This window comes from Alosa alosa, chromosome 14 (genome assembly GCF_017589495.1).
Source record: "Alosa alosa isolate M-15738 ecotype Scorff River chromosome 14, AALO_Geno_1.1, whole genome shotgun sequence".
NCBI lineage: Eukaryota > Metazoa > Chordata > Actinopteri > Clupeiformes > Clupeidae > Alosa > Alosa alosa.
The window spans coordinates 11,491,761-11,508,970 of record NC_063202.1 but is presented as its reverse complement, the minus strand read 5'-3'; the positions used below and the strand labels follow the sequence as shown (position 1 = coordinate 11,508,970).

General features: G+C 43.6%; 1 protein-coding gene across 1 annotated transcript in view; it reads left to right on the top strand.

Annotated features, from left to right (window-relative positions):
- The window catches only part of ppip5k1a (diphosphoinositol pentakisphosphate kinase 1a), a 68,407-nt gene that overhangs the window by 161 nt on the left and 51,036 nt on the right, over positions 1-17,210 (top strand). Inside the window, exons 1-7 of the mRNA XM_048262322.1 lie at positions 1-79; positions 3,320-3,527; positions 3,965-4,274; positions 5,695-5,890; positions 13,471-13,561; positions 14,297-14,382; positions 15,252-15,406. The exon at positions 1-79 is cut by the window's left edge and continues 161 nt beyond it. Coding sequence (XP_048118279.1) covers positions 4,122-4,274; positions 5,695-5,890; positions 13,471-13,561; positions 14,297-14,382; positions 15,252-15,406 — 681 coding nt within the window. The 5' untranslated portion in view covers positions 1-79; positions 3,320-3,527; positions 3,965-4,121. The remainder of the gene's footprint in view (positions 80-3,319; positions 3,528-3,964; positions 4,275-5,694; positions 5,891-13,470; positions 13,562-14,296; positions 14,383-15,251; positions 15,407-17,210) is intronic.

Here is a 17,210-nt window from a genome sequence, read left to right as displayed (position 1 = left end):
TCACACAACAAGGTTGGTTACACTTCAAAAGCTGTCAACGGAGAAGGAAGCAGTCAAACGTCAACAAAACGGTTTATCTGTAAGTACCGCTGTGTTTTATTGCACAATGCTGTATTATAGGCTACACAATGACATGCTGATTCACTTTTTCATATTTGAGCCTAGGATCGTCTTCGGTGATTCGTTGCAGCTCAAGTTTACAGCAGACTTAATGTTTCAAATGGCATGAACAAAGTGACTTGTTTACATTGAATTGTTAGCTATCTGCCACTGTTAGCTCACAAGCTAATGGCCCGGTTGCTTGCTTTGGTCGGCTGCAATTGAAGCGAGCCTTCTTCTGCAGGCGTTTTCAAATTGAGAGGGACATTTCATACGTTTATTTTATGATGGAATAAGATGTATAGCAATATGTTAACTCTGTTATATGTGTGACATTTGTTGTCGACACCAACACCAACGGCTAAAACGGTAAATGGTGCAACAAGTGATGTTTTAACATTGCACTGCACTCCAACGATGTGAAAACCTGGAATGCTGTACAGTCCAGTCGAACTTCAGAGGCGAATGTAATATCAGGCGACGTTGCTAAATTCCATGGGTCTAGCCATGCTAACATACGCTTCTCTCAGGTTAGTCAGAATTTGTTTTTAACATTCCACTGGCGCTTGTTAGCGGAACATGTCAGACTGCTCTTTCTGACCCAATAGGTTTTCTACGCAACCGCTTTATTGGCTCTATATTCATTATGATCCCCAGCACACTTGACGCTTAAAGTAAATAACCACGCCGTTTCATGCAATCGAGTATAGGTATTTTAAATTCAACCACATGTTGCAGTAATAATGCTTTAGGCTTGGTTTGGCACGCAGGTGTAATGGAGATGTAGGCTTAACACAGTAATCCTGTTATCCATGGAAACGGCTTTGCTTTAAATAAACTGGATGCCAAGATGCAAAGGGGATTTTCAGGGTTAAATAGGATTGGAAAGCGCAGGTTTTGATACTCTGTTTTCTATCGAACGGAAGGATGGAGACAGACGTGCAATTGGTATTTGGCGAGAAGAGTCAGCTCTCTGCCTTGCCTGCCTGTGGCGACATTGTATTAATGAATAATGCTTGGTCAGTGTACTTATAAATATAGCGTTCTTTGAGAATAAACAATTGACCTGTCGCTAAGCGCCACCCTTAGAACGCTGATGAGCCAATGACAGTCCAGCCTCAATGGGACTCGGACATCAGCTCGGACAACTCCATAGGAAACAACAAGGAGCAGGCATAAAATGTCAAATTAATGGTTATTTATGGAGTTTATTAACTCAAAAAACCCCGACGGATAACCATGGTCAAACGTTTTGCATGGGGGACGTGTAATTCTGATAGCTGGTACCCCGAGAGGCTATAAAACGGGGTATATTTTCATCAGCAGTGTTTGCAACAGCTCGACGTAATGTAGGCTACTAAGCCAACAACGTGGGCACAGGTTCCCAGTTAAATCCCAAGATGAATGCTCATTAACCAACTACTATATTCTTACTACATCAAATATTAACGTAACCTAACATATCTTAGTATCAATCTTCCACTAGCTAGCATTAACGTCAGTGGTTTTTGCACGGTGATTTGCAAGGCTACTTGCCACAACTGCTTGTCACCTTGTATGTATTCTTAAGTTTTGAATACACCCCTCCATAGCATAATGAAGTCCCTTTTGATAGCTTCTGGAGGAAAGTAAATCCTCTTATCGATCAAAACGTCCTCAAAGCCTGCTTTCATATACTGTCAGCTGCCATTGTCCACAATGTTTCTAATCAAGTCTGATTTGTTTGTCCGAGTTTTCACACGGTAACAATGTGGGGGCGGGGCTTAGCGACAGGTCAGTTGTTTAAGATGACTTATTAAGTCTAGCCAGATTGTCTGTGCTGTTTCAGCACACAATGATTAAAGCTCTACCTCCCTCAATCGAATTATCTCAGCCAAGGAAGTGGAGTGCCCAGGTGTCCTTGGAGCCAGGACTTGAACAGCTAGCAAGTCATGGTTCACTAGGATGGCACTGATAATGTTTCAGGACATGAGGTGGACTTTATTACTCAGGCCTTACAGCTGGTCGAGGTAAAAATGTCAATGCACTACCAGCTGCTGACACAGCTGTGGTTACAGTATTAGCGACTAAATTACCATCACTTTTGGTCGAGAGCAAGACCAGGTGTATGGTAAACCAAACTAACTGTTCGGATTAGAACCTGCCAAGGCTGACAGATGATTCATATATTTACTGCTTTGATTTTGCTTTTGAAAACCTTCTAATTCTGTTCCTATTAAAGTTGCTAGCATTTGATCATACTGTATTGAGTGTAGCCTGATATGAAAAGTTGAGCCCAAATTATTTTATCTTAGCCAGGTGTGAACAATTAGACACTGTCTGAAATGAGACTAAATATTGACAGTATGCCAGGCCATCCCATTCAGTGGTGGTTCTGTTGCCAAGGGCAAGGGCACTTAGGGAAGCACATTCTTTTCAGTGCATATTGTGTATCACAGATGGCACAGAGCGAGCCAGGACTCGCATAGCTTGGATTGCACTCCTATCCCTGTGTGTGTGCGTGTGTGAGTGCGTGCGAGTGTACGTGCGTGTGTGTGTGTGTGTGTGCGTCCATGCATGTGTATATTTGTGGGTCTGTCCTCTTCTTTGGAAGGCACCAAGCCCTCTTAACGCACAGAGGTGGCCAGCTTGCCTTCTTGGGCTTCTTCTGATAACCACCTGTGCCTCAGTGACACACCTGCTCTGGCAACCCCCCACCTGCATGGGGACACTGCAGACAGGTGTGTCAGACCTCCTGCTTTATTAAGGGAGGGAGGTGGGTGGGGGTCCAGAGGGACTAAGCTGTTAGCACTAACAGAGCAGGAGGTAATAAAGTATCAAGCTACCTACTGTTGCAGCTTATCTTGCTATGTAAAGATGTTCGACGGTCCTCTCCGTAAGTTTAAGAGGGTCATTCAGATGTGCCTGGTCTTATGTCTTTGAAGCTTAATTGTATGCAGCATCACAAGAGATATGCTTGGTATGCACTAGCTTACTTGAAGTTGGCAAACCACTTTCCTGTTCGTTGACATGGCTATCCACACGCACCTGAAGAGGAGTGCTTCAGTGGTACCAAATTAATCACGTAATTTTTACGTTTTGGTACAACTAAAGCACTAATTTTTTAAGGTGTTGCCATGACAGCCATGTCAACAAACAGAACAAACTGGTTTGCACAGAGCCCATTGCTTACCTCTTAGTTTCAACTTTGCTGATTTTTTTTTTGTGTGTGTGTGTTCAGGAATCAAACCCAATGAAGAATGGCTTATCATCAGGAGGTCATATCTGGACTTACCCACTCATAGGCAATCCGCACAAGAGGCTGATCTGAGAATGACCACTCCGCGTCCCCCTGTCACCATCACAGGCTCCGTACCCTAATCAGACCAACCCCCTCATCCCCCACCCCAGCCTGCCGTCCCTCTTCTCTTCTCAGGTCTGACCACCGGGTGAGTCCAGCCATGCTGTGTGATTCTGCTGCTGTGGGTCAGATTACATTTGATTGGATTATAGCGGATTAGAGTTGTTTTAAATGCAAACACAACCCAGGATTGTTCTACTGGTAAATCCCTGTGCACAGTCAATCTTGTAGAGGCCTTTTATTATTGTTTTTTGTATAGTGCTCATACCGCTCATAAATGACAACTGAAGGTTGTCCTTTTTTTATTTATATATATATTATTTATATATATATATATATATATATATATATATATTGCCTGTTTTGGTTTTCAGTTATGTATGACTTACATTTCAATGATTTATTTAGTTAAGTCATAGCCTATAGGCCTGACATGAGGAGCAAAGTAGAATGTAGGACTCCTGAATGGTCAATCAACGGTCTCTCTGCTTGCATGAGCCTTGTGTTGTGTGTCCTTCCCAACAGATACCCCCTGTGAGTCATTGCAGCGTGCCTCTGCCCCCTGGCACGGCGCCTCTCGCTGGGTGAGTGGCGGGCGTGCGTGCGTGCGTGCGTGCGGTGAGCGGCGTGCGATGGCGCGGCGGTACGCTGAGGCTTGTAGCCGCCGCCGTCGTGGACTGTGATGTCAGAGGCGGGCAGCCAGGGTGCGAGCCAGCGCGGCGCTCCCAGATTCTTTGTGGGCGAGGAGGACGACGATGAGCACGAGGGAACGGACCACGGCTGCAGCATGAGGACCGACGTGGAGCTGTACGAGGACGACGAGGAGGCCGACTCGGTGCGTAGCGTTCTGGGGCCACGGGTAGGGGTCTAAAAATCACTGTGCGGTGTGTACCTCGTTTTTGAAGTCACGGTTCGGTTCATTTCCAGTACAGTACGCCTGAAGGTAGTGTTAACATGTTTATATGGTCCGCTGCTTAATATGTTTGTGTGGAAACTTGGATTTGAAACATGGTGTCCAAGCCTACTGGTGATTACTGTTAAAGACTGCATTTGGTACATTCGGTACACATCTGTATTGAGCCAGATGTGTTCTACCTAAATGGTTTGGTACGAACATGTGTGCCTTTACACCCCCAGCCACAGGTCACTAAGCCCCAAGTCAAGCAGCAGGCCCTGGGCCACTTCAAATGACTAAACCCAGAGAAGGACCCTAGCACAAATAACTTTTTGAGACTTTCATAGGTGCAAACGACTAATGTTTGACTAACGATTAAAAAAGGAGTCAATCCAAAGTCAAAGTTATTATCCCATTAAGAGAAACTGAGTTTGCATACAAACCATCATAAACGCGACATTGAAGACTAAAGATCACAGGGACAAAAGCACCATCATCAACCCAACTCCGATCTGGCGCCAAGTAACACCTCACACCTTGGCTTCAAAACCCTGAATCATCTCCGACTCGTCTCACTTTAATCACAGTGCTGCACGCGCTGACTCTGCACTTCATAAGGAGAGCGTGCACCACTAACTGGGACCTAGGTCTTGTGCCCAAGCTGCACATCAACCAAAAGTGTTAGACAGGGAATTATAAGGATGACAATTCAGCATGACTTAACCTTTTATAGCAATCTGCCTGAGCCTTAACCGCCAGCTCCCTGTGTGTGTTGCCATGTCGCTGACTGAGAAGGTTTTGTAGTGTCCTCAGATTCATGATCATTTTGTCAATAGTAACTTTGAAACTTTATCATTAAATGAATTGGAATGGGGAAAGGTTGAGAATGGAGAACAGAAAATGGGATTACTGCTGTGACCATGATCATAACCATAGCCATAACTGGAACCAAAATATGTTTAGACATTTTCTCTGCCTCAGCTGGGCTTAGCCAGTGTGTGGAACTTTGATATGATCTTGTGTTTTCGGCCAGTTTACACTACAAAACCTGCACCTGCATCACACCTGAGATATGAAGCCGTTTGCCCAGATGCCAAAATATACCTGCCCAGCTACATAATATTTACCCCTTATGCCTGTAAACTCATCTGATATTTACCCACATTCCTGCTGAACCTGGTGTTGGTTATTGACTTGCTCACTCGCGCACACACACACACACACACACACACACACACACACACACACACACACACACACACACACCAAAGCAACTCTTTCTACTAACCCCTTTCTTATTGATCAGCTTTAACTCCCTCTCTTCACCTCTTTCCCCTCCTCTTCTCGGTGTTCTCTCCAGCCTCCAGAGAGGCAGATCGTGATGGGGATCTGCTGCATGATGAAGAAGTCCAAGTCCAAACCCATGACTCAGATCCTGGAGAGACTGTGCCGCTTCGAGTACATCACCGTGGTGATCTTCCCCGAGGACGTCATTCTCAACGAGCCCGTGGAGAAGTGGCCACTCTGTGACTGCCTCATCTCCTTCCACTCCAAAGGTCCGTCAGCAGAGCCCTGTGGTCACCTGACTCGTACCCTCATTAGCTAGGCTTCCATTCAGCTCAAAGTCAAAGTCTAAGTCAAAGTCTGCTTTATTGTCAATTTCTTCACATGCCCAGACATACAAAGAGATCGAAATTACGTTTCTCACTATCCCACGGTGAAGACAAGACATATTTTACCAATTAAGTCCACAGACAAACATAACATTCAAGTAAACAATAAATGAGTAAATAAGAAGGCACATACAATGAAGAAATAAGAGCAGCAAAATTGGGTTGAAATTGTGTATAGACAGTCAATATAATAGTGCAAAGTCAGGCCAATAAATGGCTGAGGTAGTTCTGTTTGACCTAGGTAAGCAAGTGGCATAGTGGTGCAAGTTATGTAAGAGCAGCAGAAGTGTTGTGTTTTCAGGACAACAGGACAACAACAACAAGTTGCAAAGTGTACAAGTGGAGTAGTGCAAGGCAGCCATTGTGGGTTCAAAGTCCAGGATGTTATGTAGCTGAGGGTGGAGGGGGGTGAGGGGGGAGAGAGTTCAGCATCCTAACAGCCTGGTGTATGAAGCTGTTGGTGAGTTTGGTGGTGCGGGAGCGCAGGCTTCTGTACCTCTTCCCAGAGGGCAGTAGATCAAATAAATTGTGAGCGGGGTGACTTGCATCACTCACAATTGTGGTCGCCTTGGGTGGTGTAAATGTCCTCCACACATTTAAAGCTCAATCATGAGAGTTTGGCTTAAAGAAATGTGAGTCTGTGTGTTTCCATTTGCTGGGCGATGTCAATAAAATGGCCACTCTCTTAATAAAGGGATGAGTTAAATGGAACGAAAACAGAAACACATCATGAAATGTCAAATGCGATTTGATGGGTATAAACCTGTTCCATCAACCTTAGTTGCATTGTACCCTATATAGTATGGGGAATCGTGTAATTTTAGGAACAGTTCATATAGATTTTTGCAACTGGTGATTTTTTTACTTGCTAGGACCCCATTGAATACAAAACAACCTGTTTCCAATTTCTTTCTTAATTTTCAGTGCCAAAATTCAAGATGGTGGACAAAATATGCAGAAAAATAATATAAAGGCTTAAAGTGGTCAAATTTTTTGATAAATATACACATAACTAGATGTACCGCAGAGCGGTACAAAATATGACCGCCGCCCAGTCCAGCACATTTTTTCCACAAAAAGAAATCACGCTGAAAGGCCTATATGATTCTGTCTCACTAAATTGCATTATCCACACTCAATTCTCACTGGTATCTGCTAGACAACAAGTACCAAAACATGATTAGTTCATAGATTTCACATGTAAAATTCATTTTATACAACCCCACCTCCATCTTGCCTGTTCATAATTCTGAGAAATTCTTGATTGTGTGTGTGTGTGTGTGTGTGCCTGCGTATGTGCCTGTGCATGCAAGCGTACATATGTCTACTGTGTGAGTATGTGTCATACGTATGATTACTGTGAATGTATGTGTGTGTGTGTGTGTGTGTGTGTGTGTGTATCTGTTTGTGCACATGTGTGCACATGAAATGGGTTAACATGACCCCTGGAGGCAAACATACGGAAAAAAATGGTCATCCTAGGCCCTACAGTTCTCAACATATTCACAGAGAACTGTGTCTGCCCTACCCTCCTTTCGGGGGGTCCAGTCCAGCAGGGGGGCTACAGATCAAAACGAAAAATAGCGGTTCCATGCTATCCATGTGGGGGTACATGTCCACCAAGTTTTGTGTACCCTGGTCTTTCAGTGTCCGGGAATCCTTGTTGGTGCACGTCACTAAATGTACACATAAATTATTTTATTGTAAGGCCCCCATGAACGAAAGTACACAAAACTTGGCATGCATTCGAGGGTGTCATAATGATCCTACACTTTTAATTTCGTGCAGTTTTGACCTTGTCAGCCAGAGATATTGTGATGAAAACACCTAATTTTTGCTTTTTAATTTTTTAACTAGGTGGCGTTATACATGAAATAAGTGGTAATGGGATGGGTTGACATGCCCCTTAAGACCAACATACATAAAAAGGTGGACCTCCTAGGCCCCACGGTTCTCGAGATATTCACAGAAAAACTGTCTCCGCCACCTACAGGCCAGTTGGTGTATAGTAACATACATTAATTTATTGTGTGGCCCTCCATGAGCGAATTCCACAAAACTTGGCGTGCATACAGAGGGTGTCATAATGATCCTACACTTCCAATTTCGTGCAGTTTTGACTATGTTGGGTCACAGATACCTTCAATTACAACACCTCATTTTTTTTTTTTTGTGTTTAACTAGGTGGCTATACATGAAATGAGTGGTTATGGAATGGGTTGACATGGCCCCTTGAGATCAACATACAAAAAAAAAATGGGCCTCCTAAACCCTACGGTTTTGAGATATTCACAGAAATCTGTGTCTGCCCTACCCTCCTTTCGGGGGGTCCAGTCCAGCAGGGGGGCTACAGATCAAAATGAAAAACGATGGTTCCATGCTATCCATGTGGGGTTACATGCCCACCAAGTTTTGTGTACCCCGGTCTTTCAGTGTCCTGGGAATCATTGACGGAAATTTGGGCATGCGGAAAAAAAAAAAAAAAAAAAAAAAAAAAAAAATCTAACTAAACCTATATGACCCCGCAAAAACAAGCTCTTGGCGGTCATAATAAGGTAGACAAGTGAGGTACAGACTATTTACAAAAGATGTATTGCATCATTTGCCAAGAAATTTGGAGAAAAAATGGAAAAAAAATGAAAATTGTTTTAAAATCTGCATCTTGTTTCATTATTTAAGAGTTCAACAAAACATTGTCATTGTCACTCAAGTATTTATCCTCACCACTGTCACTGTCTTTTTAATATTGCACATCTCCTCAGAGCCTTCAAACCTGCAAAGTTGTGTGAATGGTCAGTTGTTACTCTTGCAAGAACACTTTCTACTGTATTGGCTGGCAAGACAACAGCACTTCACAAGCTCCACAACAGCTTCTGGTGCTGGTGGAAGTTTTGACAAAACAGGAGCCCATTGCCCATCAACAATTTGCCTCCATCCCAGTAATAGTGAGTCAAGAATCTTTGGAGCAGGCACTGTATCTTGTGCCCAAACATTTGCTTGCCTGTGTGCTCTCAGAATTTCAATTTCAACTTAATTTCACTTATAGAGCGTCAAAACATTACCCATGTCTCATGGCGCTTTACAGAGTGTTAAACATTCAGACAGAGCCCATTAGTAACAGGGGCGAGGAAAAACTCAAGCCTCAAGCAGATCCACTACTCAAGGGCCTGAACCATCTGCCTGTGGTCAGTTACAGGACAGTAAGGTCTATATACAGAGAATAACATGGTATTTAGAGCCACCTGAGGTATATGTTACAAAGTGGTTAGATGGTTACATAACCAGTATGATAATTCATGAATCCTATTTAGTGTTAAGTTCAAATAGTCCAGTGTAGGGGATGAATTGTCCATAGGGATTAGGATTCCTCTTAGGGCAAGTAGTGGGTCTCTAGGCTGCGCGGGTAGAAATCCGAGCATGGGGACAGCAATAGGCGATGGTAGGGCAATCATAAGGGATGGGATTTCCCTAGTTCCCGAGTTCCACCGAAGGGCTTTAGCTGTTTGAAAACCATGTTTTGAGGAGTTGACACACAAATGTCTCACATCCAGCTAACACGTCTGGAGATGGATGAGGACCTACTACAAGCCTACAAGTGTGTTAATGACATCATCATGACTTGATTGACTTGAAACAGAAACCTTTCCTTTCCCACGGGATAAACGGTAAATGGCGGGACAAACGGTTGTCCATCAATTTCCTGATGGGATGGGATACAATAGAATACCCGATAGGTCCACCGACTCTATGCACGATGTGATTGGCCGGACCGAAGTTTGTTTTTTCCACCTCACAAGCCAACGGAGAGTTGCTAGACTACCCTGGCTGGAAATTACATTTGCTGCCGCTAGGGTACGTCAAGATCTCTGAGATGTATCTTTTCGATGTCAACGCTCTCCAGTGCCCATGATAATGAGACTGTCTTTGTTGATGTCTGGTACCCTGTGAAGGGCAAACACCAAGACGTCTGTGGGACATGTGTAGATATGTGGGGTTTTGCCAAAATTATTTACTGCTACTGCCACCTTTGTGTGTGTGATCTGTGACTGGCAGTTTACATAGTTCAACAGCTTTATGAGCAAGGTAGAGGACGAGGTTGGCTTTGGTTTCCTTTGATCCCAGGCAAGCTTTAAAGTCTTTGATTGGTGTAGTCTTGTATTTTGTATCCCTTATCATGTGCTTTTCCCATTGTATGGACCAGATTTTAGCAACAGTTTGTCACTTTTCCTGACAACCATCTCCTGCACAACAGCCATGCCATCTATCAAGATGCCATCCAATGTGTGTGTTAATTGCACTGAGCTACTCTCTATAGATTGTTCAGATGATGCTGTTTCTGAAACCAGTCACAATTCATGGATGAAGGCAGACTTAGCTGTAGTGGACAGCATTAGGCTTGCATATAATCAACAAATTCATATGTTCCCACAATTTCCTGAAAGTCTTGTTAACAGAATTATTAAAGACAAAAGAGCTCATTGTGGACTTCAGGAAGTCTAAAGCTAGCAATGGGACTGAAGTGGAGTGTATCACCAGCTTCAGATTTCTGAGTGTCCACATCTCTGAGGACCTCTCTTGGACCCTCAACACCTCTACCCTGATCAAGAAGGCTTACCAGCGTCTCTTCTATCTGAGGAGGCTAAAGAAGGTCCACCGGCTCCTCAGATTCTGGTGAACTTCTACCCCTGCACCATCAAGCGTATCCTTACCAACTGTGTCACAGTTTGGTATGGCAACTGCTCTGCCCACGACCGAAAAGCATTGCAAAGGGTGGTGGAAACTGCCCAACGCATCACCAGTTCCTCACTCCCCTCCATTGAGGCCATCCAGGGCAAGTGATGCTTGCATAAGGCGCACAGCAGGTTCAGAGGAAGCTTTCCTGCAGCTGAACTCTAGCTCTGCATCCCGGTGACAACCAACCTACAAAGCCCCCACCCCCAACCCCGCCCAATGCCTCCTTGCCTGTGCCTGTTGAGGTGTCCACGACCATAGCAACCTTGACAGGAACAACAAGGAGGCAGACACCCCCCCCCCAATATATGTTGTTTACACATTGTTCACATTACAAAGCCATATTTATTCTGCTTTTATAAGGTAACTGCTAATATACACTGCACATATTTATATTACTCTAAACCTCTCTACCTTATATAAATCAACTAGTCTACACTGCACTAAATTTCTTGACCTGTCTATGCACCACCTGTTTATACTTTCTATATCACATTGCACTTTTCTCCTTTTTTGCACTTCTGATTAGACGCAAACCACATTTCATTGTCTTCATACTTGTACTCTGCAATGACAATGAAGTTGAATCTAATCGAATCTATTGTGGTGATTGCAGAACATTACTTTAATTCAAATGATTATTAGGTTATGTGAAGGAAACTTTTAATCAGTCAATGTGTTTTTCCGGGTATGCCAATAAATAGCATAATGGTGGTTACACCCATCACTGGTTGATAATCATGACATCTCATGTCACCCGTGATCATATTTATTACCTAAGCCGTTCAATTTTTATTAGAAAATGTATGTATATAATGATAATACCTCACATATATCCATATTTAAAATGTTTAAAAAGGTGATTATTTGCAATTTTTGGTGATATATCCGCCATCTTGGATTTTGGACCTGTGCAGTCTGGGAAAAAATTGGAAACAGGTAGTTTTGCAAACTATAGGGTCTGAAGAAGTGAAAAATCATACTTTGCAAAAATCTATATGAAATGTTCCAAACACCTTTTTTTTGCCACATATCGCCCTGCACTAATATACAGGGCTATTCAACTTCTGTACCAAGAGGGACAGATAGGAAAACCACAAAATATGATGTGGCTAAAATCACACATCATACTTTGTGACACATCACACCACATCATAATTGGGGCTAGTTGAGAAAAATGAGTCATGGCTGCCAACTCAGCTTGGAGTGAGATTTATTGATGGAGAATGAGTGTGTGCTGAAAAACTTTCCACACCCAGTAAGCGGGCCGCTAGTTGAATAGGCCTGCCCTACAGTATATGCTTGAATGCATTATACTCCAATGAATTTCTTGGTTCTATATACAGTGCATACAGAAAGTATTCACAGCACTTCCCTTTTTCCACATTTTATGTTTCAGACTCCTCTTTCAGACCCTTTGTTATGACACTTGCCATTGAGCTCTGGTGCATCCTCCTTTTATCAATGGTCCTTGAGATGCTTCTAAAACTTTATTGGAGTCCACCTGTGCCTAAATGAATTCACTGGACATTATTAGGAGAGGCACACCTCTCTTTATATAAAGTCTCACAGATGATGGTGTATGTCAGAGTGAAAACCAAGCCACGAGGTCGAGAGAATTGTCCGTAGACCTGCTAGACAGGGTTGTGTGAAGACACAGATTTGGGGAAGGGTACAAGAACATTTCTGCAGCATTGGAAGTGCCCAAGAGCACAATAGTCTCCATCCTTCTCAAATGGAAGAGTTTGGTCAGACAGGTAACCAAGGACCCAATGGTCACTATGAATGAGATATAGAGTTCATTTGAGAAAATGAGAGAAGCATAATTCTCTCGACCTCGTGGCTTGATTTTCACTCTGACATACAACATTATTTTTTTTTATAAATTTACAAAACACTCCAAACATTTGTTTTTTTGTGGGGTGTTGCAGTATTGTGTGTAGATTGATGAGAACAAAATAATAATTGAATCCATTTTAAGAGGAGTATGAAACATAACGAAAAAGTGAAGCGCTGTGAATACTTTCCGTATGCACTATTATTCAAATTTACTATCATTTCCATTTTAAGCGTTTCCACTTGAATAGTCAAGATTTGCATTGCTAAGTTGGATGGAAAACCAAATGTGGGCTAATTGTCCCTGTAATTAACTCCGCATGTTACAGGACTTTAATGGTTGGGGCCAGTGGGTACCTGTAGTTTCTACAAGATCTCTCCATAAAAAAAGTATTTTTAAGAAGTGAAGCCTGGTGAGAATTCAATTAATTAAAAAGAGGACATGTCTACTGAGACAGGTGCTCAGGCTAAAACATATTGGTGCTGATGCTGAATTCTTTCCTATTAGAGACGTTAGTATCAGCCAGTGTTACACTAAGGGTGACCTTGAATAATCCTAAATTTACCAAACTCTAAGATCTAGCTTCCCCCGGTGATCTGAAAAGACAGCACACAGATACACAACAGACATCTGCCTCCTCAGAAATAAATGAGAAAACCAACAAGAATGTCCTGGCTCGCTTTTTTTTAGCTGACCAGAATCACACAGCAGGGACTTAATGAGCAGCCGGCCCAGTCGTCCCCCTCACGTAAACACACAGACTGTTTACTGTCATTACGACAACACCCTGTGACAGTGATGATGACATGCTGACCCGTGTTGGTTTGGTTTGAGGTCATTTTTACTGACAGAGGAATTTTAAGATACCATTGACTCTGTTGTCCTGCGTTCACAGGCTTTCCACTGGATAAAGCAGTAAGCTACGCCAAACTCAGAAACCCACTTCTGATCAATGACCTGAATATGCAGTACTACATACAAGACAGGTATAGTACCCAACACCTGGGCACCCAGTTCTCACCTCCAGATTGCTTGTGAAGAAACAATACAGCACAGCTTTGGAGATTTGAAGAATAGGTCCATAATCCAAAGTGAATGTAAAACATTACATGTGAATACATCTGTTGCATGTTATTAATAACACTAGACTATCATGCACCCCAATTTGGGATAAAGTGCTGTTTTAATGTACTGTGGGAATTGCGGTCAGGCTCGGTCCCCTCTTCCCTATAAAGCATGTAAGATGTTTCACACAAGTATGTATGTATAAAAACAGTGCACCATTCAGTTATACTAAAATAACCTAAACCTTGGGTGGTATGATGCATTTCATTATGGCATGGAGGACAGTTACCACCCAGGGTAATTTCCATGTTTTATCCTGCAAATGTGTTTTTTGTAAAGCCATTTAGAGCTTATGCTACAATTATCTGTCTTAGATAACAGTTTGCTGCTGCCGTAATTTGTAGTTGTCACTGTCGGTATGACTACCAGCTGGCAACCCATCTTCTAGCTGTAATTGTAGTTTTGGAAAGCCGACATGAATGATTACGCCATCGAAACTTCACATAGCATTTTGTCACTAAGGCCAAATGACTTTGACATTGGTGTGGAAGAGAGGGGATGTTGTGTCACAATAAGCACTTTTCAAGCTGCACTCTAAAAGCCAGAACAGAGTGGTGTGCAGGGGTGAGTTCATGCCTGTGATTATGGCCCATCAGGAGAGAGGTGTACCGTATCCTGCAGGAGGAGGGCATTGACTTGCCGCGCTACGCCGTGCTCAACCGGGACCCAGACAAACCACAAGGTGAGATGAGACCAGAGAGCCTTATTTATAGTGCAGTATTTGGCTACCTCCTCTCATCTCCCGGCTCTCTGCAGCTTTCTGATCTCACAGAACAGAAACCTGCGAGCTACCAGAGGAACAAAAAGACTCTCTCCTTGAACATTTCTCTCTCTCTCCCTCTCCCTCTCTCTGTCTCTCTCTTTCTCTCTGTCACGCAAGCAAGGAGAGAAAGAAAAGATCTCACAAGACTCTCGTCAGTTCCATTTCCTGTTATCTGGCCGAGCGACGGTTTATTTTGGTCTGTGGGTAAATATAGCTCCTAATGTGGAGCTGAGCTGAGTGTCTGAAGACGCAGTGTTCTGATGCGTCTGTCTGCCAGTCATTAGTCATTATATCTAAACCAACATCACGCAAGCATCGGCCCTCCGTCTCCAGAGAAAGGAAGCTCTGTTATTAGACTACTGTTGCACATTATGGCCATTCTTCCCCAAGTCTCTCATAGGACAAAGGAGGAGGAATGGTCCGGCTCAAACATGATATGTCTTCTTGGCTTCTTTTCTACCGGCCAGATGTTCTTTACACAGAAAACTCCAAAAAAAACTTAACCTATTTTGTTTAGTTTGGATCAGTGTAGTCACTAATAATTTTGTTTTGCTTCATTTCCAAATTAAATATGTTTGTTCTGCTCATTAAAATGAGAATCAGATCAGAAAAAACAGATTCTTCCAACGAGGGATAACGATTATTTCCATTGTCAATTACCCTAATTTCCTGCCTTTCTGCATTTACACATTGATTTTGATAAATGTCTTCAGCTACGAGGTTAACACACAGGGGCTGGTTCTAATAATAAAGAAGTGTGCTGTGTCCACGGGCTCTCCTCCCTGCAGAGTGTAATCTGGTGGAGGGGGAGGACCATGTGGAGGTGAATGGAGAGGTGTTCCCCAAACCGTTTGTGGAGAAGCCGGTGTCTGCCGAGGACCACAACGTCTACATCTACTACCCCACCTCAGCCGGCGGAGGCAGCCAGAGACTCTTCCGGAAGGTTCGTGCCCTCTACCTCTCTACTCTGTCCAGCCACATCATTAGTCGTTAGAGCAGTATGAGTTCAGTTCAAGTTTATCGGATGTGGTTAATTTGGCCGGGTCAGCGCAGCATGTAATATCATTTGGATTTGACCGCAGCCTGCCGGGGCACACCGCAGCCTTGTTTGTCCCACCCCAGTCAAATGTGTTTTGGATTTTTGAGAGGGCACTTAAGTTTGGGTTTGGAGGCGGGCTGTTGTGTTTAATTCCAGTAAATCCATCTGATTTCTCTGGAGCTCAGCTCGGTCTGTTTGCTGATGAACTGCCCCAAAGGGCTTTCGCTCCGGCCCATTATCAGGCCACTAAAGCAGTTGGGTTCAGCTGGGTTCTCATGCTCGTCAGAACAGACAAGAGCTGAGCTCCAGAGAAATGTCCCTTTTTCTCATGCGAGGAAATCACTTTCACATCCCAGTGCTAGTGCTTCAGCCTCTGCTGTGATGATGAGAATAGTGCTGTATGTCACTGAAGCTGAAATGGAACAGATTCTTATGACCAATCATAATAAGGGAACACTGTCTCCGTGCCGTGCAGTGTGTGTGTGCGCGTGTGTGTGTTTGCGTGTGTGTGTTTGCGTGTGTGTGTGTTTGTGTGTGTGTGTGTGTGTGTGGTGTGTGTGTGTGTGTGTTGGTCATTAGAGGAGTGAGTTATGCTCTTTGGCTTTCTTCCCATGAAAACAAATTCTGCACCTGTCTCAACGTAGAGGATGTGCTGTCTCATTCCTGGAGGTGTGTGTGTGTGTGGCGTGCGTGTGGCGTGCGTGTGGCGTGCGTGTGTGTGTGGCATGCTTCAGAGTAGCCTTTCAAGCTAACTATAGACTGGAAAACTGCTTGAAGCTATACAGCTAACTGTGTTAATGTGTTTGTGTCTGTCTTTGTGTGTGTGACTGCAAAGGGTTTGTTTGCTACAGATATTGTACAGTACATTTTATATTAAGAAAAAAAGCATTGCATTTTGCAAGATTTCCCCAGAAATAATGGACACAGCAAGCACTCCTTCAGGAAGAGACTTGCATTAATCTCAACTTTTTCCATAGATTTGAACATTTTGATGGTGTCAGATATATTTTATATGCATAACACAAGAAATTGTCTAAGGGGCATTGGCTGGAAATCAAAGCCGTCTTAATATTTGCAGGCAATGTTCTTGGTCATCTCTGGATGTGTTATTAGGGCAGTATAGAGCCGGTTCAGAGCCGGCAGAGGCGCTAATGAGGTTCTGCATCAAAGGGAAAGGAATAAACCCCTCCTCCCCAGAGAGAGTCTGATGAGACTGGAGCAGAGTCTCAGCACACACACACACACTCACACTCACGCTCACACACACAGACGCTCACACGCACACACACACACACACACACACACACACACACACACACACACACAAACTGCTTTATGCGCATGGTTGGATCTGCCAGGCTATGGTTATTTATGGCACTTTTTCTCACATAAACACACCCACACGCACATAACCGCGCTCACACACTCTTTCTCTTGCCCTCTCTGGCTTTCTCCCTCGTCTTTTCGGTCTCTCATCTCTTTTCTTTCTCTCTCTCTTTCCCTCTCTCTCCCTTTCTATCTTTATCTCTGCCTCACTCTTTCAGTCTTTGTACAGTATTTGTATCATTCTCTCTCTTTTTCTCTATCTCTATTGCTGTCTCTCTCTCTCTCTCTCTCTCTCTCTCTCTTTCTCTCTCTCTCTTTCTCTCTTTCTGTCAGTGTTGAGCTGTAACGCACACACACATGACGGCGTGCCTCCGGTGTGTGA